At 38.4% G+C, this 26,993-nt stretch overlaps 2 protein-coding genes and 1 long non-coding RNA gene across 4 annotated transcripts in view; 1 reads left to right on the forward strand and 2 right to left on the reverse strand.

The window, feature by feature from the left end:
- LOC310717781 overlaps positions 1 to 26,993 on the reverse strand; it is a 296,978-nt gene that overhangs the window by 143,318 nt on the left and 126,667 nt on the right. The window lies entirely within an intron of this gene.
- Positions 9,815 to 13,738, forward strand: fitm1l (fat storage inducing transmembrane protein 1, like). Its single transcript, XM_083526097.1, has 2 exons — positions 9,815 to 10,231; positions 11,530 to 13,738. Exons 1-2 carry the CDS (start codon positions 10,053 to 10,055, stop codon positions 12,167 to 12,169), a joined length of 819 nt encoding a protein of 272 aa, XP_083382223.1. The 5' UTR covers positions 9,815 to 10,052; the 3' UTR covers positions 12,170 to 13,738.
- The window catches only part of LOC310717454 (myosin-7-like), a 66,176-nt gene continuing 63,999 nt past the window's right edge, over positions 24,817 to 26,993 (reverse strand). Inside the window, exons 33-39 of one of the 2 annotated variants that reach the window (XM_083525472.1) lie at positions 26,643 to 26,951; positions 26,353 to 26,556; positions 25,961 to 26,257; positions 25,544 to 25,648; positions 25,261 to 25,356; positions 25,048 to 25,182; positions 24,817 to 24,926 (exon numbers count right to left, since the gene is read on the reverse strand). In XM_083525472.1, coding sequence (XP_083381598.1) covers positions 24,906 to 24,926; positions 25,048 to 25,182; positions 25,261 to 25,356; positions 25,544 to 25,648; positions 25,961 to 26,257; positions 26,353 to 26,556; positions 26,643 to 26,951 — 1,167 coding nt within the window. In that variant the 3' untranslated portion in view covers positions 24,817 to 24,905. Of the gene's footprint in view, positions 24,927 to 25,047; positions 25,183 to 25,260; positions 25,357 to 25,543; positions 25,649 to 25,960; positions 26,258 to 26,352; positions 26,952 to 26,993 lie in introns of those variants that run through there. The other variant, XM_083525471.1, reaches the window with a different exon arrangement.

Below are 26,993 nucleotides of genomic sequence, written 5' to 3' on the forward strand. Positions count from 1 at the left end.
AAAGCCAAACTAAAATCACCCTCGCGTGTGAAACGCGCTTTACAAATGAACTTGAAAAATCAATATAATTAAAATAATCAATATAATTAAATTAAAATCCAAAATACACTTAATAGCCAACGTGTGTCAAAATAATTTCCTAAAATATTCATAAGGAATTTATAAATTGTGCAAAAAATATTTTTAATAGGCCTACATTTAAAAAAATCTCTCTCTCGCCAATAGGGGGTGCTGCAGCACCCCCAGCACCCCCACTTCCTGGGGCCATGTAACAGATCACATCAGATCAGATCACATCATCTTGTGCTCCAGTACATCTGATCAAACACAAATGATCAACTTGTGCTTGTAAATATTATAAACAGCAGCTATGCTAATTCCTCAACACTGCTTCTCTTTATCTATATATTCCAAGGCATCCCAGAGGTTGCGCCAGCTCCAGTTTTACCCAACCTCATGAAGATTATAGACCTTCAAAGAGTAGATGCCGACCCTGCAATTATCCCAAACCATTTAGAGATGTACTAGGTACATTTGGAACCCACTTCATGTAGAGTTTGGACATTGAACTTATTTGAACATTTAGAGCTCTGGCATGAAGGAGTTTGTGTTGAATCTATGATAATGATGTCAGATGTTAAGCTATTTTATAAGTTGCTTAGTAGATCTTGGTTCCACAATGCCAACCGGCTGTACAAAACTGTAGAAAGGATATTACTTATAATGACCCAAATGATGATGGGTTTCCCTTTTGAGTCTGGTTCCTCTCAAGGTTTCTTCCTCATACCATCTAAGGGAGTTTTTTTTATTTTAAGAGAGTAGGCTTGGCAAAAAAAATATGGACAGAGTAAATGTGTACATTTTAAATGTAAAATTATAAATAGGCTATTTTTGTTTCTTTTGGGCATGTTTTTAAAATAAACAAGCATTTACTTTTTGGGCTCCATAAATATATTAATATTACTGTAGTAAATAATTGGCTATTAATATAAACACACCTGATAATACACAAAGGCACTGTTTAAGCGCAAGGCATACTATATGTACTGCACTACACACAGTTGCCTTTCCCTCATGCTCTGCATTGCCTATGTTGTTAAAAACGAAGGGTAATGCACAAAATGTACTCCTTGTTAAGCGCTGATCCATGATGTGTCACATTTGATATGTATGATTTCAAAAGAATATATGAATAAATTAACGATTTTTTTGAAAACTGGTAACATCCCTGCAAATATCCATTTGGATATGAAGTTTTGGATATGACTCTAGATGATGTACCTCCCCTTAAGACCAAAATGATCAGGGAGAAATAATTAGCACAGTGGTATAATGATCATACGTGCACCTTAAAACAGACTACTCGGAAACTAGAACGTAAACGGCATCAAACAAACTTGACAGTATTTTAAAAAGCATGGAAGGAGAGCCGCAAGGATCTGTCTTAGGCCTACCGTTTTTCTCTTTATATATGCTGCCTCTGGGTGAAATTACACATTAACATGGTATTTTCTTCCATTGCTATGCTGATGATACACAGCTGTATATTTCAGCAAAGCCAGATGAGAGAGATCAGCTTAAAAATATTGAGAAGTCCTATTAAATCTCACATTGATTAAAAAATACTACTACTGATGTATAAAGCACTTAACAGTCTCGCGCCGCAGTATCTGAGTGAACTTCTTTACCAATCTGATCTTCCACACCTACAAATGGTGCAGGCTATTTGTTGGTACCTCAAATATTGAAGACTACAGCACGGGGCAGATATTTCTCTTATAAAGCCCCACAGTTATAGAACAGCCTTCCAATCAGTGTTTGGGACTCAGACACAGTCTCAGTATTGAAGTCAAGGCTAAAAACATATTTATTTAGTCTTTATCAGTAGATTTTTCTTACGTAAAGGAGCAGATCTGGAGGGAACATGGATATAGAGTGTTTGGTGAACTGGGATATTTGTATGCTGTTGTCCCCTCACTCTCACATGTTTTTGTTCTGGGACTATGTGGACCTCACCCCTCCATGGTGTACCACGGGTATCTCTTTTCGGACTTATACTGGATTGCCGTGTATGTATTTGTGTGTTTCTCTTTATTCATTAAACCAAAGGGAACTGTGCTCCGGCCTCCGCCTCCGTTCGTTCGCAGCATGACACAGAGGTTCCTAATCCACATACGTTGCTGCCGAATTATGCTAAGTATTTTACTGTTATTGATCTCTGTTTAGCCTTTTTTAGTGTTCTTCTGGCAGAGCAAAGTAGACATTTGTTTGCCTATACATATGCAGGAAAAAATATGCGGTATACTAAAATGCCTCAAGGTTTTAAACATTCACTGCATGTGTTTTATCAAGTGCTAAAACTGCTGGATAGTGTGTTATTGAAATATGTGGATGACTTTCTAATTTGTTCTTTATCTTTGGAACAGTGCCATAAGAATTATATTACAATATTAATAAAGCTTACACAAGAAGGACACAAAGCCTCAAAGACATATTTCCAGTACTGCCAAACTCAGGTAGAGTTTTGAGGCAAGTATTATTGCACATGGTACCAGCGCAATAGCTCCAGCCCAGTTAGAAGGCATTAGTAAGGTTCCTATGCCTCAAACAGGCCAAATGATGATATTTTTGGGGATAACAGGGTCTAGTGCAAACAGCAGGTCAGCAGAAATTGTGTGCATATCTTATGTGAAATATTAACGCAAATTAATTTCAACTAATTCAATTAAAGTGTGATTAATACAGTGTGCACTTTTTTTTTTACCATTTGTATTAAAAATATAAATAAATAAATAGAAATGAGGTGAAATTAAAACCTGAAACGCAACACACATTTATTTACGGCATCATTTCTTTTTCTCAGATATAAAAAAAAATAAGAAACTCCACTGAATAATTGTTTTTAATCAATAAACATTTGTTTTACTGATGCACAAAGTCTCAAATCAAGCACCAAAATCTGCCCTGATGCACACATCCGGCAATTAAAACTGTCCATGTGGAAACACAGCAAAAGTTCAGTTTGATGTCCTGATGATTTACGTAATTTAAAACACCATAATTACTTTAAAACATAGAGCTTAAAGCTTATATCCATCAAATAACTGGAATTCACAAGTCTATTTACTTACAGATAAAAGGAGCCTGTTCAAGCAGCAGACACACAAAATCCCATTGTTCCAGAAAATCAAGTCTACCTGTGAGTGTTCAAAAGGAAGTAGAACGTGCCTAAAAAAAAAGGCCGTACACAGTGTTGAAAGCTACAGTGCAGGCACCACTTTGTCATGTTTTTCCCCTTTTCGCCGCTAGTGGCCGCTATTGTCCCACTTCTTCAGTTTTCCCACCTCATGGACTTTTTAAGCAAGCTCATTTCCTTTGTTCTTTAAACCAGCCATTAGGGTTGCACAAGCCAGTGCACTCTTAGTGTCGGTCCCAAACCTGGATAAATGGGGAGGGTTGTATTAGAAAGGGCAGCCAGCGTAAAACTTGCCAAATCAAATATGCAGATCATGAATCACAATTTCGTACCAGATAGGTCGAGGCCCAAGTTACCAACGACTGCCACAAGTATTGTTAGCCAACAGGGTACCAGTTTAAATTGGGCTGACTGAAGGAGGTGAAGGAGAGGAGGAAGACGTCTACAGAGACAGCAGGAAAAGGAGAAGTGTAGTAGAGTGGAGGTTAGGGTTGGTACTTTAAATGTTGGTGCTATGACTGGTAAAGGGAGAGAGGTAGCTGATATGATGGAGAGGAGAAAAGTAGATATGTTGTGTGTTTAAGTGGAGGAAGTAAGGCCAGGAACATTGGAGGTGGGTTTAAACTGTTCTTTTATGGTGTGGATGGAAAGAGAAATTTAGTATGGGTGATTTCTGAAGGAAGAGTTTAGTAAAAGTGTAGTGGAGGTGAAGAGTTTCTGATAGGGTGATGAACGTGAAGCTGAAGTTAAAAGGGGTGATGATAAATGTCATCAGTGCCTATGCTCCACAAGTGGATTGTGAGATGGAGGAGAAGGAAAAATTGAGTGAGTTAGATGGAGAGTGGTGGAAAGTGTACCTCAGAATGAACAATTGGTGATTGGGGCAGACTTTCATGGGCATGTAGAGGAAGGGAACAGAGGTGATGAGGAGGTGATGGTTAGGTATGGCCTTAAGGAGAGGAATGTGGAAGGGCAGATGGTGGTAGATTTTCTCCAGTGTTCTGTATTGTTGAAAGATTTATGATCAAACTCTTGATGTCACCCAAATGAGGATGGGTTTCCCTTTTGAGTCTGGTTCCTCTCAAGGTTTCTTCCTCATTACATCTAAGGGAGTTTTTCCTTGCCACAGTCACCATGGCTTGCTCATCAGGGATAAATGCACACCATTTACATTGACTGTTGATTTCTGTAAAGCTGCTTTGAGACAATGTCTGTTGTGAAAAGCGCTATACAAATAAACTTGACTTGACTTGACTTGACTAGATTTTGCTAAAAGGATGGAAATGGCAGTGGTGAACACTTATTTTAAGAAGAAGGAGGATCATAGGGTGACGTATAGGAGTATAGGGTGCACACAGGTGGACTATGTTCTATGTAAGAGATGCAAACTGAAGAAGATTGGAGACTGTAAGGTGTTGCCAGGGGACAGTGTAGCTAGATAGCATCGGATGGTGGTCTGTTGGATGGTTTTGGAGGTGAAGAAAAGGAAGAGAGTGAGGACTGAAAGAAGAATTAGTTGGTGGAAACTAAAGGAGGGAAACTGGAGTGTGCGCTTCAGGAAAGAGGTCAGATGGGCTTAGTGGTGGTGAATTTGTGCTGATTGATTGGACAACTACTGCAGAAGTGATAAGGAAGACAACTAAAAAGGTTGGTGTGACATCTGAAAATAGAAAGGAAGACAAAGAGACATGGTGGAGGAATGGGGAGATGCAGGAGAGCATAAGGAGAAAGAGGTTGGCTAAACAGATTTGGGATCGACAGAGTGATGAGAAAAGTAGGCAGGAGATGCGGCAGCAGGTAAAGAGGGATGTGGCAAAAGCCAAGGAAAAGGCATATGAGGAGCTTTATGTGAAGTTGTACACTAAGAAAGGAGAAAAGGATTTATACAGATTGGCCAGGCAGAGGGACTGAGCTGGAAAGGATGTGCAGCAAGTTAGAGCAATAAAGGATGCAAATTTAATTGTGTTGACTAGTGAGGAGAGTGTGTTGAGAAGGTGGAGGGAGTATTCTGAGCAGCTGATGAGTGATAAAATTTAAAGAGAGAGAAGGTTGGGTGGTGTGGAGATGGTAAAGCAGGAAGTGGTTAGGATTAGTAAGGAGGAAGTGAGAGCAGTGATTAAGAGAATGAAGAGTGGAAAGTCAGTTGAACCAGATGACATACTGGTAGAAGCATGGACATGTTTAGGAGAGATGGAAGTGGAGTTCAACAAGATTTTGGAAGGTAAGAGGATGCCTGAGGAACAGAGAAAGAGTGTGCTAGTACCAATCTTTAAGATTAATGGAGATGTGCAGACCTGCAGTAACTACTGGGAAATAAAGTTGATCAGTCACACCATGAAGTTATGGGAAAGAGTCGTGGAAGCCAGGCTGAGAGAAGAGGTAATCATCTGTGAGCAACAGTATGGTTTTATGCCAAGGAAGAGCACCACAGATGCATTATTTGCTTTGCGAATGTTGATGAAGAAGTAAAGAGAAGGTCAAAAGGAGTTGCATTGTGTGTTTGTGGATTTAGAGAAAGCGTACAACAAGGAGAGAGGAGTTTTGTAAGTATTGTATTGTATGAGGAAGTCAGGTGTTTCAGAGAAGTATGTGAGGGTGGTGCAGGACATGTTTGAGGACAGTGTGACACCAGTGAAGTGTGCAGTAGGAACGACATTCTGGTTCAAGGTGGAGGTTAGACTGCATCAAGAAACGGCTCTGAGCCCTTTCTAGTTTGCAATATTGTATGAGGAAGTCAGGCGTTTCAGAGAAGTATGTGAGGGTGGTGCAGGACATGTTTGAGGACAGTGTGACACCAGTGAAGTGTGCAGTAGGAACGACAGTCTGGTTCAAGGTGGAGGTTAGACTGCATCAAGGATCGGCTCTGAGCCCTTTCTAGTTTGCAGTGGTAATGGACAGACGATGTCAGACAGGAGTCTCTGTGGACTATGATGTTTGCGGATGATATTGTTATTTGTGGTGAGAGTAGGAAGCAGGTTGATAAGAGCCTGGAGTGGTGGAGGTACGTGCTGGAGAGAAGGGGAATGAAAGTCAGTAGGAGTAAGACAGAGTACATGTGTGTGAATGAGAGAGAGGACAGTGGAGTTGTGCGGTTACAGGGAGAAGAGGTGGTGAAGGTGGAGGAGTTCAAGTACCTGGGGTCAACAGTGCAAAGTAATGGAGAGTGTGTTGGGCAGGCAGGGTGAAGTGGGTTGAGAAGAGTGGCAGGAGTGATTTGTGATGGAAGAGTATCTGCAAGAGTGAAAGAAAAAGTTTATAGGACTGTGGTGAGACCTGGTATGTTGTATGGTTTGGAGACAGTGGCATTGACTTAACAACAAGAGGTGGAACTGGAGGTAGCAGAGCTGAAGATGTTGAGGTTTTCATTGGGAGTGACGAGGATAGGCAGGATTAGAAATTAGTTTATTAGTGATGAATTTATTAGAGGGACAGCGCATGTAGGACATTTTGAAAACAAGGTGAGAGAGGCACGATTGAGATGGTTTGGACATGTGCAGAGGAGGGATATCGGGGTATATCAGTAGGAGAATGCTGAGGATGGAGCCACCAGGAAGGAAGAAAAGAAGAAGGCCAAGGAGGACATTTATGGATGTGGTGAGGGAAGACATGCAGGTAGTTGGGTTGAACGAGGCAGATGTAGAGGACAGGGGGGGTATGGAGAAGGCTGAAACGCTGTGGTGACCCCTAATGGGAGAGGTAGAAAAAAGACAAAGAAGAAGATTTTCTTTGTTCTTTGCTTAGTGTTTATTTTTGCTTAGCCACTGTATTCCTGCCAAGTTCCTGCTTATAGTTTTCTCTGGTTTGCCTATGTCTTTGTTTAGATTTCTGTTGACACTTTTTAAGGTCTGTATATTATTTCATTTGTTACTTTGCTAAACCTTTGCCTAGTTATTGTTCTTACATTGTGAGTCATCAATTGTTTTCCCCTTTTTGCTTCAATAAATTCCCACATAATAGCTGGCTCTCTCTCCGCACTTGAGTTCATCACCTTACCTGTGTCTCTTTGCTGTGGAATTAATCTTTCCTTGTGATGACCCTGGTTTGAGCACTGGCCTGACACACTTGGTATCATTTGTTTTACTGCACGAGAGTGCTATGGGCGAGACCACATGAAAAGGCAATGGGTGATATAGGTGATGCTTCTAGCCAAGAGGAAGAAGCAGCAGATGAGGGAGAGGTACCAGAACCTCCAGTTCAGGCTGCTGCTGAAAGGTATAAGAGTGACCCTGAACATGCTGCTGACACTAGTGTGCCTGATGTGTCTGACAAACCTCAGCATTGGCCTAGTGGCCTGGGGAGGCAGGGAGATGCTGGAAAAGAACAGTTGTAGATATATTACTTGTTGTTGTTTTGTTGTATTATATCTGTTCTCAGATCTGTTTAAATTATCACTACCATTTAACAAATGGCAGTGATGTGGGGACCCCCAGACACAGATGAGCAGCTTGTGGACTCTCCAGAGTCAGCTGGACATCTAAATTTTGAGTGGCTTTCACGGAACTGGAGTAAGTGAGGAGTTCCTGAAAAGCAATAGGATCTACAACTGGGCAACAGGTCTAGTTGGTGAACTTGAGATAGAGGGTGCTGTAGCCTCAGTACCACAGTTTACTGCAGCAGAGCACATCAGTGGTCGATTAAGAGGGATGGTGTGATTTCACAGGAGGTTATAGTTTTACTGAGTGAGGACATCTGTGATTTGACTTTGGAAACTATACTACAAGATGGATAGTGACTAAGCAGACAAAGGGTTGTTTGGTTTTTGATTTATGGTTCTTGGACTCTGGACTGTGCAAACTATTTTTGGTTTTTGGATCTTGGTTTTTGGTGTGTGGTGGATTTTTCTTAATTTTTTTTTAATGCCTTGATTTATTTTTTATTTTTACTTACTGTATTGTAAAATTTACATACACCTGACTACATGCTACTGTTTATAGATTCACAGTGATTTATTACATACACACACATGCACACACACATCCTATACATGTTCCTACACACATACATTTACAAATGTGTATAGAAAATTTATTGTTTAATATTTCTTAATGTTGAAGGTACTGGATGAAAGGATTTTTGACTCAACATTTAATTTTGACTGCATTACTGATCATTTATATGCACTTATTTACTTGATTATTACAACTTTATGATATGCCTACTCAAGATACACTGGATATTTTTCTGGATATAATTGTGTATTCAATCAGTTTATAATGATGTGCATGTCTAATTTATTAAAGATGTTGGATAGGCCAAAGGTTGGATGCGAGTGTGTACAGATGCAGGTCTTTGTTAACATGTAACATGCACAAACTGGCTGATTGAAGGATCTTTTAGTCAAGTGTGGGGGAAGATGTTTGGTCCGGACTACTGGACTACTGGAAGTTCTCAGTGTAGAGGACTAGTAGTTTTGGACCGGGGGCCACTTGACCCCATAGGTTTGTGAAGAGAGGACCAGACCTCTTTACTGTCTTCCTCCTTTGTCAAATTTTTATGTCTAGGTATGAGGCTTTTTTTTAAAAATTTTAATCTTTTTGTAATTAATTAGTATATCCAAAACAAGTGATTGTAGTGTATGAAAGAATTAGTTTAAGTGAAGCAGGTGTTTTAGCAGGTGTTTTAATGTGTTGACTTCATGTTAGGAGGTCATGTATGGGCCAAGGCCTGCACCATGCTTTTGGTACTTTTTGAAAGGTAGAGATGGGTGGGAACGACCAAGGCCTGGACTGAGACACCTGCGGTGACTTCGTGTTAGGAGGACATGGACGGCCCAGGGACCATATTTATTTTTGACACTTTTTAAAAAAATTTAATAAATGGAAGCAGGTGTTTTGTGAAAGTGTGGGAACGCAGGTGTTTAGTGTGATAACTTAATGATTAAGAGGTCACTGATGGGCTAAGACCTGTTCCATGAAATTAGTTAAATGTTATTTTTTATTAATTTTTTTAGATAGATGGAACTGCCACCATTAAGACATTGGCTTTTTTCAGAGAATCTAATTATTTGAAGATAATGGTGGCGAATGAGATCAGGGTTGGGCAATAAAAAAGGATGGGTCTTATCAAAATTGTAGAAAAGAGTATAACAAGGCTATGCATTTATCCATGAAACTGTCTGATGCGTTTTTCTGCTGAAATAAAGCCTGATTCTTTGACATCACAAACCCCACCATAGTGCATATAATTCAGGTTAACGAATTATAGATAAATCAAATTTCTTCTAGCTATTTCTTCTAGCTGGTTCCTCTGCAGCAATTTATATTATCTTACATTTTTATTAATTTTTTTACTTGATCAGGGTTTGCATCGTTGTGAAATTTTAAGTTATATTAACTACAGCTCTATAATATTTAATTGTTATACTTGGTTGATAAGTTAAATATCAATTTACCTTATTTTGGGCTTGAAGTGTCATAGCTATGTAAGCAAAGCGAGACAATGAGGTTGGTTGTGTTTAACAGTTTAACAGCGGGTAAGGCCAATAATAACTGACATAAACGGACTTTGACACTAACAGCTGAAGCTAAGAATAGGCAGAGCAGGAGACCTGGGAAGAATTAGGTACAGTACAATTCCTAAATATAGCAAAATGGAGCCTAGTGGCTGGTTGAGAGTAGTGGGGGTAGTAATGAAGGGAACATTCCAGAAACACATATAACACAAAAGACACTAGCAAGCGAGGCATTGACACGCATTGAAGATTTGAGCAAAGATTTTAAAGAATCAAGAAAAAAATGTGTAGGATCAATCTTTAGAATATATTTGACTACAAACTGGAAGCTGGATTTATTTTTATTTTTTAACTGAACACTTTTACACAAGACCTTTTTGACTTCCTCTGGTTTTATTGCTTCAAATGTTTCTGAACTCTTTACTTGTGGTCATAACAGACCTGGTGGCTGCACTGCTGGGCAATGTATTATTTCGCCGCCATTTCCATTTGTTTCTGTCAGCCGTTGTCATGTTTGGACCCTTGATGAATTTATGGGTATCCCACTATAGTGTTTTTGCGAAGAGGAGCCATTATTTATACAGGTGAGCTGTTTGCATGCACACGTCTTACAACATAAACAAGTGAAATTATTGCAGGAGGAGTTTGCATACAATAAATGCTTATACAAGAATGTGTTTTGTGCCACCAATTAGCCAGTTCATAAATTCTCAAAACCAGTGTTGTTAAAAATGTTACAGTATATAATTTTCCAACTAAAGAAATATATAAATACAGACTTGTTTAGTGGTGACACTACTAATGCAGTGTCTTTTCAAATAAAGCCAAAGAAGTATACATAAAAGGCAAGGGCAAGAAAATTTGGTTTGAACATAATCTAATGACAATAAATACACAATCCCACTATACTCAAAATGCAATAAGGTTAATCAGTGTTACACGAAAAGGTGTGTGACATAATAGACCTTAAAAATATTCTATTTTATTGTACTAAAAAGCACTAAACGTACAGAAGGTTAGAACAACAACAACTATGCTACAGCACAAAAATAGACCTTACCATACATTGTCCTAATACAAAAGTTAAAAAATATTGTTTTTATTTAATGCAAAGTAGAATGTAATGTACTTGATTATAGCTTCTAAATTTGTCTGAATAACTCTTTAGAGCAGCTGCAGAATAATGTGTTCTAATTAAATAACAAGCTTTGAGTTTAATGGGTTATTAAATGTAGGGAATTTCAAATGGTGCTTAAAATATTTTAAGACAGTACCATTAGTTCCCAAGCCATTTAGGACAGAAATAAAACACATTTATGATCACATGTTGAAGCACTCTGATTATAGCTTGATCACTGAATCATAAATAAAAAAATGAAATGAAAAATCTTGATGCACAGTGATGTGATAATATTAGACTAAATCAGTAAAGACTGTAATTCACAACCTGTTTGCAATACAATTTATGCTAAACATTTTTTATTTTATTTTTATTTTTTTTACATTTTTGGGGTTTTTTGCGGTTTATTTTATGACCTCTTCCCCAGTTTCCTTCATGTAAATTTATCAAACTATATTTTCTCTAAATGTTTGTACAAATAAGTCTACTTGGGCTTATCCAGAAGGTTTTTCATAACATCAGTGTAGCACAAAGCTGCATTATCCTCATTTGTTTGGGTAATAATAATAATAAAAAAAACCACCTTAATTTTTGTTGTTGTTTTGGTATGTTAAATGGAAGCCTTACATTTGAAATATTTTTTTAAAAGTTTAAAGTTTTAAAATCGTTACCCAAATGTACATTTGCTACTAACTAATATTTGCTGTCATGCATTCATATACATTTTGCAATGCCAATTAAATTGTCCTTTGTCTTCAACAGAGTTTTTCTGCGTTCAGGATGGGGTTGGACCTGCATTTTTGGTGGCTCCTTCATCTTTCTTCTGTCTTTATCTGTGCAACGATCCTTGACACTCACGCTGCGGCATCTATCACGGCTGGCTGTAGCAGGTGGGCTGTGGCTGGGCTTCCGAAAGCTGCTTAGCCTGTTGGAGAATGCCACCGGAAGTTGCTATGAGCCCCTAAGTGGAGCTCATGAGCATGCTGTAGGGGCTAATGAAGAAGGGCAGCCTTTGTTGCTGTTACGGGAGGGTGAGACAAAGGCTGATTGCATAAGCTATGGCATGCTATGGCGGGGTTATGAGGTCTCTGAGGACATCTTTCTGCTTTCTTTTTGTTGCCTGCTGTTGGCCGAGGAGATGGCTGTATTTGGGCCCTATTTGAACCTGGGTGGGATCTCTGGAGCACCCCTTAGAATTCTGTTTTTATTCTGTGCCCTTTTGCTGAGTCTATGGTTGTTTCTACTTTTCTGCCTACTTGCTTATTTTCCTCAATTCCCAAACCAGCTTTTGGGAGGAGCTTTGGGTTGCCTGAGCTGGAGGGCAACGTACCAGGGATGGTACCATCTAGGACCAAGCTGGTACTGTCCTGGAAGGCCTGGGGTGGGTCTTCTAACAACATAGGGATAAATAAAATTGTTTTGAAAAAAAAAAGAAAATTGTTTAATTACTTTGGGGTAAATATGCTTGAAGAATTATTAAATAAAGTTTAATTATCAAAGTTGTGAACTACCTCTGTTTCAGGGATTTTAAAAAGTCTGATTCAGATACCACATCTTAATTAAAACAGTCACTAACAAGCTTTCTTCAATTTTATTTCTCAAACTGGTTACATATTCCCTAAAATAAAAATAAAGGAAAAGAGAACTGTAAAAAAATATATGTTCAGATCTACAAGGTAAAAGGAAATTTTGATTTGGTGAATTTACTTCATTGATATTTTCTGGGGGTTTTCTGAAGCCAGTAAAATATAAACATCTAAAAACAAGTGTTCATTTTATGGTCAACTTGCATAAAAATAAATAACTGTAAATAAAGATGAGAATGTCCCTTTTTTTTGTTTGCTTTATATAAGATTTACATATTCTATTTAACACTGCCTTCATGTGGCAGTATACATTTTTTGGTTATTGGTATACCTGGATACTGGTGCTCTTATATGGAAACCCAAAATAAAAAAAAATAAACCTACTTGGCTATAGAAATACATATGGGAATCAATACTATAGTTGCAGAATATACTTCTTCACAATCATTATTTAGCATAAGTAAATAAGTCAAGTCACCAGTAGTTAGAATTAAGAATATTCACAGGGCAGTAGATTTATCAGTTTTAGAAGAGCAGACTAGAGGTGTGCAATATTACAAAAAAAAAACTCAATATATTCTTCATATTTTTGGGATTTTATTGATAATGAAAATTAAATATTTTGCTGAGTGTGTTATTGTGCCAGTACCCTAAGGACTACCATGGACAGCTGACTCCTAACATTTTTTATATTCCTAATATTCCTCATTATTCTAATAATATTTTCCAATTAGTTTCAATTGATTTTACCTTTCAAAGCATTTTTTTAATGCATCATATTTTGAGTCAGATTCTTACATTTAATCAGCTAAGTAGTATAATAAGACATTTTGGATGTTAGTATACAAATGAAATCAGTATCAACCAAATTCATCTTTGCACTGCAGAAGAAACAGAAGCTGCATCTGAAGTGGCATTTAAATGTATTGACACACTGTTAAATGCAGCTTAGAGGGACGTGTATTGATTTAACCTGCAGTTACAAATGTATACATAAATGTATACATAAATAATGTTTTGATATTTGAAACATAAGACGTTGAACATTGATATTTGGGAGTATTAAAAAAAAAAAAAGTTACTTTAGACGTGAAATTAAAACCGCCAGTAGGTGGCAGCAAGTCGTTGTTAATAAGTGAGACATTGCGATTAAACCAAATCATTTAAACGGGTGATTTATTCATTATTTTTGTTGGCGAAAAAGAGCAAAAAAAGGGAGAAGAGGAAATGTGGTGTCTAAAACCAAGCCTTTTAATATTAACCGCTTGTTTATTGAACTATTGTATAAAATCAATATCACATTTGTAATCTACTTGTAAGCTGATTTTGGAGAAAAAAGACTGCACTTTTTGTGTGAAATAAATGAATGAATACATTTTCTGCCCCAAATCTTGAACTTTGTGATTATTCTAAATTAAGTTTAATAGACTGGAACATCCAGTGAAAGAACACACTGTAAATGCACACAAGTCTAACCTACCAGAATTAATCATGTATACGTTCATTCTGTATGTGTCTTTTGTTTGAATAAAAAATTTTTTTGTTATATGCCTATATATAAATATATAACGTACACCCCTTGAGCAAACTAGAACTTAAACTTGTGCATGCATTGTTTTTTCAAAACAAACTTTTAAAAGTTGTAAAACCCATTTAAAAAAATAAATGCACAAATTCTAAAATTTGCAGCTCAATACCCAAAACAAACAACTGTAACTTGTCTACATTTTATTATAGAGAGGACATAATCATAAAGGACCCCATTCAGAAATGTCATTATCTCCCCCATATACACATGGATTCCAACATTGCTTTAAAAAAAAAAAAAAACCTTCACTACAACCAACCCCTTTTGTTTACTTATGATTTACATAAACAAGATTCATGAATACAAAAGGTTAAGGTTCACTTATAAAGTCAGCTTGATATGCCAATTTTTGCAATTAGACAGGACTGCTGATATTAAATGCTTCACAACTCAAAATGTAATAAATCATATTTTCTTATTATACTTCTTTATTTAGATAAACAAAAAATTAGGTTTCTTAAAGCCACGCTATTCCAGTCCTAGTATGATTCAGTGTGTCAGTGATTTCCTTCCTTTCAGCATTCTACGTAGAATTACTTCAATGCCACCCTGTGTGCTGATCCTTTTAATCCAACCATGAGTCCTTTTTCGCTTAATGTTGTTTGGTTGATATTCGGTGCCTCTTTTCCCAGTGCGGACCTGCTGGTAATGCCAGGGTGGTGACTGAAAGACCTCATTTCCATTCGTCTTAGAGATTAGTGTTCTTTGCTCACCACCCATCCATGATGAGAGCAAAGAGCTGATATTCCGCAGTTTGTTGCAACCGGAAGCTGCACCACTGTGACTAAAATTATAAAGAATAATCAGACTTAATAATACACACATGCATAAGTGTGTGAAACCTGCTTAAAACCAGTCTAGACAAATGTACAGTCAAGAGTTTTTATATCTTCATAAAAGACTATGAAAATCGTACAATGCAAATCTTTTACATTTATGGCATTTGGTAGATACCATAATCAAGGTTGACTAATAAAAGTAATTTGAAGATTCCATCAATAAATATATTATGATAGTGGTTCATTAGGACTAAAGGCAGACTAAGTGAAAACCATCAGTATAAAATCTGTTAGGAGTTTCTTTTGAAGTGCTAATTTAAGTACTGCTTTAGTCTGAACAGCACCAATTGCCCAAACACTGGTTTAACTGGTAGGCCATCTTTAAACAGCAACCTTATTACAACAAAACAACAAATAAAAGCCTACATCATTGCATTACTTATGGTATTCTAGTTTCCTTTCTACTGGCAAGAAAAGGGTGTTCTTCAATTTAACCTGTTTTAGCACATTGGGCCAAAAACACTAAATGGGCCAGCTATGAACACAGTATATGCATTCTAATGATTTTCATGACCAAAAAAATTTTTTTTTTGTCAATTCTTGTCTCTGGCTGAAAATCGAAGTGTACATCCAGCTTATGGTGGATTTTTCAGCAGCATGAATCAGAATCTTGCATTACCGATTTGATAGATAGATTAGATAGATTAGTTAGATAGATAGAGAGCGATAGATTCAATATTAACTTCCCTATTTTTATTTTTACTCGCTTTACGACACTCAACACCGTAAGATGGCAGCAACCAGCCTTTAAACCCACGAAGAAGAAAACGCACGCTTTGCTCAGGATTTGTCCACAGAAATATATACCAAAATTAAACAAATTGTGTTTGAACAACTAAGATATCAACATCCGATACCAATACTAACTAATACAGGCTGTGTTAAGAAGAACATATACATTTATTACGCGATATTAGATCGTTAATAAAGAAAAGAAACCGTTTCGACCCCAATGACATTCCGTGAACACGATACCCAATGTAGTAGTAAACTTAAGCAATCTAAACAGTCTAATGTGTATTACGATTTGTGTTACGTGTACAAGTAAGTAATTCTTAACTCCACAAGTTTAATATTATGTATAAACAGGTCACACACATACTTGGAACCTGTTTTATGTGCCCATGCGTGAACTGTGAATCGGATGAAAGCGTTACATACCGACATAAAATAATCGTTCCAGACAAACGCACACATGATCGTACGATGTTCATTTCGTTCAGTAATATTATATGCAAAACAACACAGCCAGACACGCGAGAGAACTGTGCCTTCTTCTTCTTAGTCTGCGTCTTCTTCTGGAGGTTTTTTTATGATGGTGATCAGACTAATGAAATGTTAATTCCTGTCACCTTTTCCTTCGTCATTGGCGGTTCGGATTCTTACATAGAGCATTACCGCCATCTACTGTTGCTAATGGGTAAGAAACTTATGTCCCTATTCCCCAGACCTATCAGGGTTCGAGCTTTCAATACTTTTAATATAGTTTTATACATTAAAGTTTCTTTCGGCTTCTCCCGTTAGGGGTCGCCACAGCGGATCCTCCGCACGTTTGATTTGGCATATGTTTTACGCTGGATGCCCTTCCTAAGGCAACCCTCCCCAATTTATCCGGGCTTGGGACCGGCACTGAGAGTGGCTGGGGATGGTTCCCTGACCGGGAATCGAACCCGGGTCGCAGCGGTGAGAGCGCTGCATCTTAACCACTAGACCACCAGGGGACCTAATATAGTTTTATACATTATTTTATTTATTTTTACATAACTTTATTCTTTTTTTTTTTTTTTTTTTTTTTTTTTTTATATTGTCTTACTTTTTTCATGTTTACATGTTGGACAGTCGTTAAAAAAATAATTTCAATACATGTTGTACCCTGTATGAATGTGTACGTAAAAATAAATGAATAAACAAAAATCAGAATTTGAATTGAATTTGAGAAACATGAAAGAGCTCTTGTTATAGGAGACTCTATTCTGAAGCACGTGAAATTCACCTCTGATCTAAAGATAGGATTGTTGAATATTAGTTCTCTCTTCAAAAGCGCTGACTATAAACAAAATTATTAACGACCAGGAGTTTAATTTATTGTGTTTGACAGAAACGTGGGTTAAACCGAATGAAAATCTAGCATTAAATAAAGCTAGCCCTCCTGCGTATAGTTACATACACCAGCCCTGCCTAAATGGTAGTGGAGAAATCAACATTAATTGAATCTATGTTGGACCCCGCAGAGCTCGACTGGGCTACTGAATACCTAGAATTAATGTTCTGTTACAGTCTTGATGATGTAGCTCTCCTTAAAACCTAAATGATCAGGGAGAAAAAGTTAGCACTGGGGTATAATGATCATATGGGAACCTTAAAATAGATCACTCGGAAATTAGAACGTAAATGGCGTGAAACCATCTCGGTTAAACATGGTTAAACTTGGTTAAACATGCTCCTGAGGTATCAGTGACCTCTGTCCCTGCCACTCTGCCTCTGGATGGTGTTTTCTTCGATTGGATGCCGAACCTATTTAATGCATTTAATTGCCATATTACATCAATCACCAATAATGCTGAAAGTGAAGAGGAAGTATAAGCTCCGCAACAAATTCTCAAAGCTTGTGATTAAATTCTTTCTTATTTTCCTAACTGTGACTTAGCTGCTGATCTGTAGGCCATACATACATGATCAAGTATTGCTCTTACCATTGTTATATAAATTGTTTTTAATGCCATTCTATCAGCTCCCCACTCACTTCCAGAAATACATCTTATCACATTCAAAATCTTTTTACATTTATCCTCCATCTTATTTATGTGTGTACTCCTTGTAACGTTCGTATCAAACCATATATAAAAATCTTATCTGGGGCTGTCAAAATGAACACGCTAATGCAAATTCATTTAACAGCACTAATTTTATTAACGTGCAAGAAATGCTACTCCACCAAATAGTAATGTTTCATTAATTAAGATGCTTTTTATCAGCTACCTGATTAGTTTGCATAAATTATGAAAGTTATGCAGGTCTGGATGTTAATGTAGGTAGGGAATCAGCAATAGTTCTAACAATTGTTTCAAAAATGTTAGGTGAGTTACAAATTGGGAAATATGAAGTGCATTAGTGGCCTATTTACAATACATAACAGTAGATAAATATGGGGTATGAGGTCCATATAAAAAGAGGTGTGGGTGAATAATGTACAATAGATGCAGTAGGTAATAATATATATTACATATAGTAATATACAATATACTGCGCAAAGATTATGCATAGACAGACATGTCAGAAGAGAATACTCAAATGACATGATATAGTTATGTACGATGAAGTATGAATGTATGTATGATACAGTATATACAGTATAAATATGGGTGGAATGCTAAGTAGTGCAAATGTGAGTTAAGGATGGTGTGAAAATAATTGTGTAGTGGATAAGGAGTGCAAAATACACAGAAAGTAAAAATGCAGTATTGAATCAGCTGTTTAGTACAGTAACAGCCACAGGGAAAAAAATTATTTAGTCAGTTTGTGCACGCTCTGAGGCACCTGTAGCCTCTGCCCCTCTCCCTTTGCAGACAGCGTTTATTGTAAATGTTCTCCAAGGTGGGAAGCTGAGTGGCGATGATTCGATGGCCAGTTTTCACCACTTTCAAAGGGCTTTATGGCCCGAAGCAGTGCAGCTGCTGTACCACACTGAGATGCAGTTAGTGAGGATGCTCTCAATTGTACAACGGGACTTTTTAATTCTCCTCAGAAAAAAACAGGCACTGTTGTGCCTTACTGATCAGGATAGAAGACCAGGTGAGACCAGGTTCAGAGACCAGGTGAGATTCTCAGAGATGTGGACTACAAGGAACTCAAAGCTGGGTAGCTCTGGGAAGCTCTGTTGATGTGAATGGGAGCGTGAGTATGATTGCTGGCTCGTTTATAATTCACAGTGATCTCTCTTGTCTTCTTCGTGTTGAGTTTCAGGTTATTGTCCCCACACCATGCTGCTAGGTGCTGAATCTGCTCTCTGTATGCCGTCTCATCGTTACCTCTGATCAGGCCTACTACTGTGGTGTCATCTGCAAACCTAACAATGCTGTTTGAGGCATTGGCTGGTATGCAGTCATAGGTGAAACGGGAGTATATTTTCATTTCGAGTTTCCCATTCCTGTCCGCATCCCAGAGCTTTTTCCCGAGGCTTTTCCCAGTTTGCAAGATGTCCCAAGTTTCCCGCCCCTGCTCGCGTCCCGGAGTTTTTTTCCAGAGGCTTTTTACAGCTCCTGGCTTTTCCCAAGCCCTGTAACTTCTCCCGGAGCTCCAGGATCACGAAGAGTACAGTAAGTTCTTTTCCCTTACATTCTTTCAGACATTTAGCTGTCTAGTGCTTTCAGTTTATGCTTAAGCCATGCATTCTCCGGAGGTTTTAATTAATCCTTCTAGCCGGGTATTTCTTGAGGTTATAGTTCCAGGTTCTAGTTAATTTTTCCCCAGGTTTTTAAAAAATATTTTTCTCTCTGGGGTTTTCCTGTAATTCTGCTGTGACAGCTTCCAGGTTTCTTTCTATCGTTTCTATTGTTTCCTCCTGAGTTTTGATCCTTCCTTGTTCTCTCTCTCTTTTTTCAATAAGAATCCTGACTGGAACCCCCTGTCTCTGAGCTTGTCTCTGCAACTGGATCCTTTCCTCACCCTAGCACTCCTCTCTGTGGCCCACAGCCAGTGTTTGCGCCACCACTCCTGACAGAAAGACCAAACCACTATGGATGCTAGACAACCTTGGTGCTGCCAACCAGCAGCTGTACGAGCTCATCAAAGAGTTCCATGCCCACCAAACTGACTGTCCTGAGAGGAACGTCAGAAACCCTTCCTAAAGCGGGGGGGGGGGGGGGGGGGGGGGTCCTTTTAGGGAAAAAATGATGAAGACAACATGATGATTGTAATGAACAAGTTTATTACAGCGTAGCAGTGACAAAATGCATAAGGAACTTTGGTTTCAACTGAGTCAGAAAGAACGCCCAAATATTTTATATTGTACTTCCCTTTCAAGTTCCTCCAGAACTCTAGTGCTACATAGACAACATAAAGCTACATAACAGGAAATGCAGACCTAAGGACTAGTAAGTGTCCTCGCCACATAAAGTGCATTGTGTGCAACCTGGTGCAAACAGTGCAAGACACACAGTGCAAAGGCAACACAAGACAGTGCAAGACAACACAAGACAGTAGACAACACAAGACAGTGAAGGACAAATACACAAAACATAAATAGCGCCGCCAGTAAACCTGCTGTATATTACACAGTGCAGTGTGTAAAAGAGTACTGAGTATGGAAGTGAACATTGTAATTAAACAAAATGTAAACAAAATGGTTTGTGCAAAAAAAGCTATAGCAGCAGTCAAAAAAAGCATGTAAACAGTTTGTAGTAAAGAGGTGATATAATATGGGCATGGATGTGTAAAGGGAGTACAGTTGTGTGTTTGAGTCCGGGTTGTACAGATCAGTCACACAGTTGAGTGTGTGTGTGTGTGTGTGTGTGTGTGTGTGTGTGAGTGAGTTTTAGTTCAGCTCTGTGTTGAGAAGCCTGATGGCTTGAGGGAAGAAACTGTTGCACAGTCTGGATGTGACAGCCCAATGCTTCAGAACCGCTTCCCTGATGGCGGGAGGGTGAAGAGTGCCTGTGAGGGGTGTGTGGTGTCATCCACAATGCTGTAGGCTTTGCGGATGCAGCCTGTGGTGTAAATGTCCGTAATAGAGGGGAGAGAGACTCTGATGATCTTCTCAGCCATCCTCACTATCCTCTGTAGGGTCTTTGTAGTGTCTTAAATGTATAGTATCTTAAATGTGTAATATCAAAAGGCCTAAACTCACATTATTCTGCAATGGTGACATTCCTGGAGATGCCAAAGTTAATTACTAAAACGCCTGGACAGATGGTTCTCTGTAAACAAAAGTGTAGGGGGTAGACTTAATGTTATCTTAAGACTGGTGAGAGATACGCACTCTCACCAGTGTTGAGATAATGTTCTTAAAACAAATATGGAATGTGGTCCAGGATGTATATCTTCTTGGGAGGCGACCTCCCCGTTCACCATATACTTCGAGGTACAGGAAAACGGGAAACGGGCAAGCATTTAATGCGTGTGTAAGCATGGATCTGGAGTCGGACTTTGAATCAGAGCGTGCTGACTCCAGGCTTGACCGGAAGGCCTGTAAAGATGCTATATTTCTGTGCTGAATAAAAATCATTATTTACATGAAATACGGTGTCTAAGAAGAGTCCTTCCAGCCGACTTCTACACCTCACCAAGACGACAAATATACAACATCTTGCAATCCGAGATGGTGCAATTCCCAAACCAGGCAGTGATGCAGCTGCTCAAGAGGCTCTCAATGGTCCCTCTGTAGAACATGGTCAGGATGGGGGAGGGAATGGAGCTTTCCTCAGCCTTTTCAGGAAGTAGAGACCCTGCTGGGCTTTCTTGGTGATGGAGCTGGTGTTGAGTGACCAAGTGAAGTTCTCTGCCAAATGAACACCAAGAAATTTTATGCTCTTGACGATCTCCACTGAGGATCCATCAAAGATCAGTGGAAAATGTATGCTGACTCATTATTCTTGATGATAAGACCCATCACGGTTGTGTCATCGGCGAACTTGATGATGTGATTCAAGCTGTGCATTGCTACACAGTCGTGAGTCAGAAGAGTAAACAGCAGTGGACTAAGCACACAGCCCTGAGCTGCCCCAAGGCTCAGTGTGGTGGTGCTGGAGATGCTGTTTCTGATCCAGACTGACTGAGGTCTCCCAGACAGGAGTACCAGGATCTAGATACAGAGGGAGGTGTTCAGGACCAGTAGGCTCAGTTTCTCAATCAGGTGCTGAGGGATGATTGTGTTGAATGCTAAGCTGAAGTCTATGAACAGCATTCGTGCAGATAAGTCCTTGTAGTCCAGATGGGTGAGGGCCAGATAAAGGGTCTTGGAGATGGCATAGTCTATGGAGCGGTTTGGACGATACGCAAACTGCATGGGGTCCATGGAAGCTGGGTCTTGACGAGCCTCTTGAAGCACTTCATCATTATGAGTGTGAGCGCGATGGACGATAGTCATTGAGGCAAGAGACTGTAGATGGGACATCCGCTAGATGTTCTGCACATTCCCTGAGCACTCTGCCAGAAGTGTAAATAGGATTTAGCTTTTAAACTTAAAATAGGTGTAGAAAATGAGTAAAGGAACACATGGCTGGGTGATAACACTATCGAGCCGGAGGTCAGCTGCCTCTCCCAGACTGATTAAATTAAGACTATGATCAAGATTGAAATTCCACATCAAACTACATAACTACTTTAGTGAAATTTAAGCCGTTTTGCAGATGAGCTTAATTTGATATAGCGTGGGGTGGAATCTGGGTTGGGGCAGTCTATAATTCTTACATGTCCTACACTTGTTTTCCCCCTGGTGTATTTCTTTCCCCATTTTTGTTAATTTCCTCTTCCCCCTCTCCCTCTGCTCTTCCCTCCCTCTGCCTCTCCCCCTGCTTCTCCACCTGTTTCCTATAATACTGTCTTTGTTTAAACATCTTCTGTCCGGCATGCTGTCCCGACCGTTTTTATCTAACCCCCTGTCTCCGAGCTCATCTCTACAACTGGGTCCTTCCCTCACCCTCACGCTCCTCCCTGTGGCCCACAGCTAGTGTTTGTGCCACCACTGCTGACAAATTTCCCATTTAAATTTTAGATGCACTGTTAAACTGTACAGTCTTCTCCCTTTCCTGTTCATCTTTAAAAGGATTGCATTTTTAACCCCGTCTCCATCTAGATTATTTTTATTTCCTCCATAGTTACTCCTAAAGAAACTCTATTTTCTACTGAATTTTAAGGTCCATGCTGGTGAACACTACTCTCTTTAGTTCACCACACAGGTTTTTTATGGGGTCTAATTCAGGGCACTGGGGTTACCATGGCACAACCTTGATTTTGTGTGTCAGTAAATCTTTTTTTGTGTCGATATTTAATGTACACTCCCTTTCAAAACTTTGGAAACACCTAATCTTTTATCGTTTTTGAGAAACATGCATGTTCCTTTTGCATTTATGCAACAAACTAAGAAAAATATACACAAGACTTGAATGACTGGAAGAATTGTCTGTGGACAGTTGAGTCAAATTAGAACTTTTGTCTCTGAAAAAAGAACTTATATAAGACATAATACAGGAGAGAAAAATATAGCCAGGCTGCCTCACACCCACAGTCGTAAGCAGCAGGGAAGGTTCAAAACTTATTCTGGGTGACAGGAATATTGACCTTTTGACAGCCATTGTATATTTTGGATTAAGCTTTCTGGCAGAGGCAGTCAGGTGTTTGTTTAATATCTGTTGATATTTGATAGAGTCTGTGATGCCATGTATCCTAACAAAAATGTCCAGGTCCTTTGAAAAACAGTCTCAAAACATTATAGAGACACTGTGCGTTTAACTGTGGGCATTACATATTTTTCCATATAGCTTTGGCCAAACCCACCTTTGGTGTTTATTACCAAAAGATCTTTTATCATTTCATCTAACCGTAAAACCAAATCCCAAATGAAGGTCCAGTAGTGTTTGGATCTACAGATGCAGAAACTGATTTACATTCTGGCAGGCTTGAAATAAATACACTGTGCACAGCGCACAAAACAGAGTTCCGAAAAGGAAAACCGTATACCTGCAACATTCTAAATGAGTTGTATAAAAAGATATATATATAATAAAGTTATTATTAAATGACAAAAATTTTAGATGCATTGTTAAAGGTTTTTGCTGTATTTCAACAATGAGATAAGTATTTTTTTGCTCATGAAAAACAAAGAAAATTCATACACATAGAATTTTCTTATTTTCCTTGTCTTGGTCATGATTTGGCTTCACCCTGCCCTGGTCTTTATCCTGTCTTGGTCTCAAATCCTCGAAATATTTTCTTGGTCTAGGCACACTCAAGTCTTGGTCTTGGTCTTGGTTTATGTGGCCTTGACCATAGCATTGAGTTTGAGTTTAGAAGAGGCTTTTTTCTTGAAGCCCCTTTCAAACAACCTTGGATTATTGGATTATAGTTTTGGAGAATTGACCCTAAAATGCAATTACAGTAAGTTCTGTAATTCTACAACTGTGATCCTTCCAGTGGTTGGACACACATCCTCTTCCAGGTTCATATTTCCAGTTGCCTGGAACTTAATTATATCCCTGTGAAACAGGATGTTATGATTGAGCAATTTCCTGTTTTTACCCAATATAAATGGGAATATACTTCAGATGTACTTTGCTCATATGAATTCATAAGAGTGTCGATGATTGTGACACAAATTGTTCACATCTTTGTTCATATTTGAAATAGTGCAAGTATTAGTGAAGGGCACTGTATTTTATATAAGCTAGACCTGATTTATGCTATATTATGCTATATTTTTGTTGTGCTACAGTAGCTGTTGGAACGGACCACATGGGCCAGCCTTTGCTCTCCACTTGCATCAATGATTTTTGATCACGATGACTCTGTCGCTGGTTCACCACTGTTCCTTTCTTGGAATACTTTTCATAGATACTGATTTATGCAGACCAATGGAGACCAATGCAGACAGGGAACACCCCACAAGAGATGCAGTTTTGGAGTTGCTCTGACCCAGTTGTCTAGGACTCACAATTTGACCCTTGTCAAACTCACTCAAATCCTTAAGCTTGCCATTTTTGTGTTTCTAACACATCAAGTTTGAGGACAAAATGTTCACTTGCTGCCTAATATACCCCAGCCACTAACAGGTGACAGGATGAAGAGATAATCAGTGTTATTCGCTTTACAGGTCATTATGTTATATTGTCATAAAGTGATGCCTGGTCTGTGTGTATATTGACACTGTGTGTATATTGACACTGTGTGTAAAGACATTGAATTATCAAGGTAGATAGTTTGGAATTTATGCAAATTAAGGTTTGTTTACTTTTAATTTCACTTCATAACTTTAAACTTCATATTTCTAAACATATATTCATTTCCCACATATAAATGCTCATGTTCAGAGAACACACAATAGTCAGACTGCAATTAGTGACTTTATTTAGTGATGCTGGACTGTGCATGAGTTCAGGAGTGTGCATATAATCTCAGGGGAAGTCTAGAGCTTTACTCTTCATCAAAGCCTTTCTATAATAAAAAAAGAGAAAAAGTATAGTCATTGGCTATATTTAACTATATAATTACAGTCTACAATACTGCTTATCACATATATTACACAGGTAAAAACTGTAAAAAAAAAAAAAAAAACCTTTGTCCCAGGTTCACGGCTCTTTGCACGCAGTTTGTTGACCTGGGACTCAGCAATGTCAGCTCGCTCCACAGCTTCGTCCAGCTCATGTTGCAGTTTGCGGAATTTTCCAAGATGAACATTGGCCTGCTCTTCCTACGATAATAAATGCACACATCAAATTAAGTGGACAACCATCATTATCAAATAATTTCTACTGATCAGGATACTTACAGCATCTTCAGAAGCTCGCTTGTAAGCCTTAACTTTAATTTGCAGCTTGTCCACCAGATCCTGGAGACGGCTTGTGTTTTTGTGGTCCTCTTCAGACTAGAGGACATCAGTTGAAAATAAATCATATTTAATTTATGTAGTGTGTTTTTAACCTGTTAGCCTTCACCACAGCTTTTGGTACTCACAGATAAAAATACAATACCTAACTTTAAATGTTAACAGCATGACCGTTTTATTGGTTTAAATTACTAATTTGAAAAAAGTAGAAAAATGAAAAACAAACCTGGTAGGAAAGTTCTTTAATGCGACGTTCATATTTGCGAATTCCTTTCACAGATTCACTGCTTCTTTTCTGCTCTGCTTCAAGTTCATTCTCCAACTCTCTTACCTGAATGGATTTTTATGAATTTATACACATAGAAAATTAAATAAATTTAGTGAGTAAAGTAGAGCACAATTTATCTTGAGTACAGTACAATGGCTTAGATTGTCATATTTACCCATGAATGGTTACATAATAAAAAAGGTAATTGTTGTTAAATTTTGTTCATGTACATTTCTCATGACCCATTCATTTAACTGTCATAAGCTTTACAAACCTGGGTTTTGACACCAGATGAAACCAACATTCAGTATTTAAAAAGTAGTGTTTACAAATATTATTAAAACTTTATGTAGTGCATTATAATACGGTACCTACCCTGGCTTCCAGCTTCTGCACTTGCTTCTTGCCACCTTTCATGGCAATTTGCTCTGCTTCATTTAAGCGATGCTGGAGGTCTTTAATTGTTTGTTCCATGTTCTTTTTCATTCGCTCCAGATGGGCACTGGTATCTTGCTCTTTTTTCAGTTCCTCTGCCATCATGGCAGCATCAGTGATGGCCTTTTTTGCCTTTTCATCAGCATTTCTACACTCTTGAAATGATTCCTCCACTTCACTTTGAAGCTGATTAATGTCAGCTTCTTGTTTTTTCTTTTGGTTCAGGAGGCTAGTATTCTATAAATTAAAAAGTTAATGTCATGACCGATGCTTATTTATTAAAGATGGGAGGAAAAGCAATAAGACATGAAAGAAATAAAGCAGGGTTTCACCTGTGAATGCAGAAGCTGAACTCTCTCACTGACATCTAAAAGTTCCTGTTCAGCAAGCTTGCGTACTCTCTCCGTTTGCTCTAGTACATTCCTGAGCTCCTCAATTTCTGCCTGTAGCAGAATGTTACGTCTCTCTACAATGGCATTGTTCTCCTTCAGATCGTCATTAGCATGAATATAATCATCCAACTGGATCTGGCAATCCTAAATTAGAAAACTTTGTTTTTAGATATTTGTTACATTATACACTGTATTCATTAGTATTAATTATTATATTATATATTTCCTGCCTTAAGGTGAGATTGAACTATTTTGAGCTGCTTCTGAGCCTCTGCAGCCTGTCTATTGGCCTGACTTAGTTGGATCTCCATCTCATTAAGATCCCCCTCCATTTTCTTCTTTATTCTAAGAGCTTCATTTCTGCTACGAGTCTCGGCCTCGAAAGAACTTTGCAGGGTGTCAATTGTCCTCTGCAAGTTTCTCTTTGTCTGCTCCATTTCCTCCTCTTTTTCAGTCAATTTACGTCCATATTCAGCCTTTATCTGGTTAAGTTCCAGCTGACCTCTTAGTATTTTGCCCTCTTCGTGCTCTAAGGAGCCCTGCACAAAAACAAAAAAGTAAAAATAATGCCACTTTATAAT

The sequence above is a fragment of the Silurus aristotelis genome, assembly GCF_946808225.1.
Source record: "Silurus aristotelis genome assembly, chromosome: 22".
Taxonomy (NCBI): Eukaryota; Metazoa; Chordata; class Actinopteri; order Siluriformes; family Siluridae; genus Silurus; species Silurus aristotelis.

Excerpts from the sequence above, each read along its gene's own strand:
- fitm1l (XM_083526097.1), top strand. The coding sequence starts at position 10,053 with ATGTTTCTGAACTCTTTACTTGTGGTCATAACAGACCTGGTGGCTGCA. Across the intron at positions 10,232-11,529 it reads AGGAGCCATTATTTATACAG|AGTTTTTCTGCGTTCAGGAT; the intron begins GTGAGCTGTTTG and ends TGTCTTCAACAG.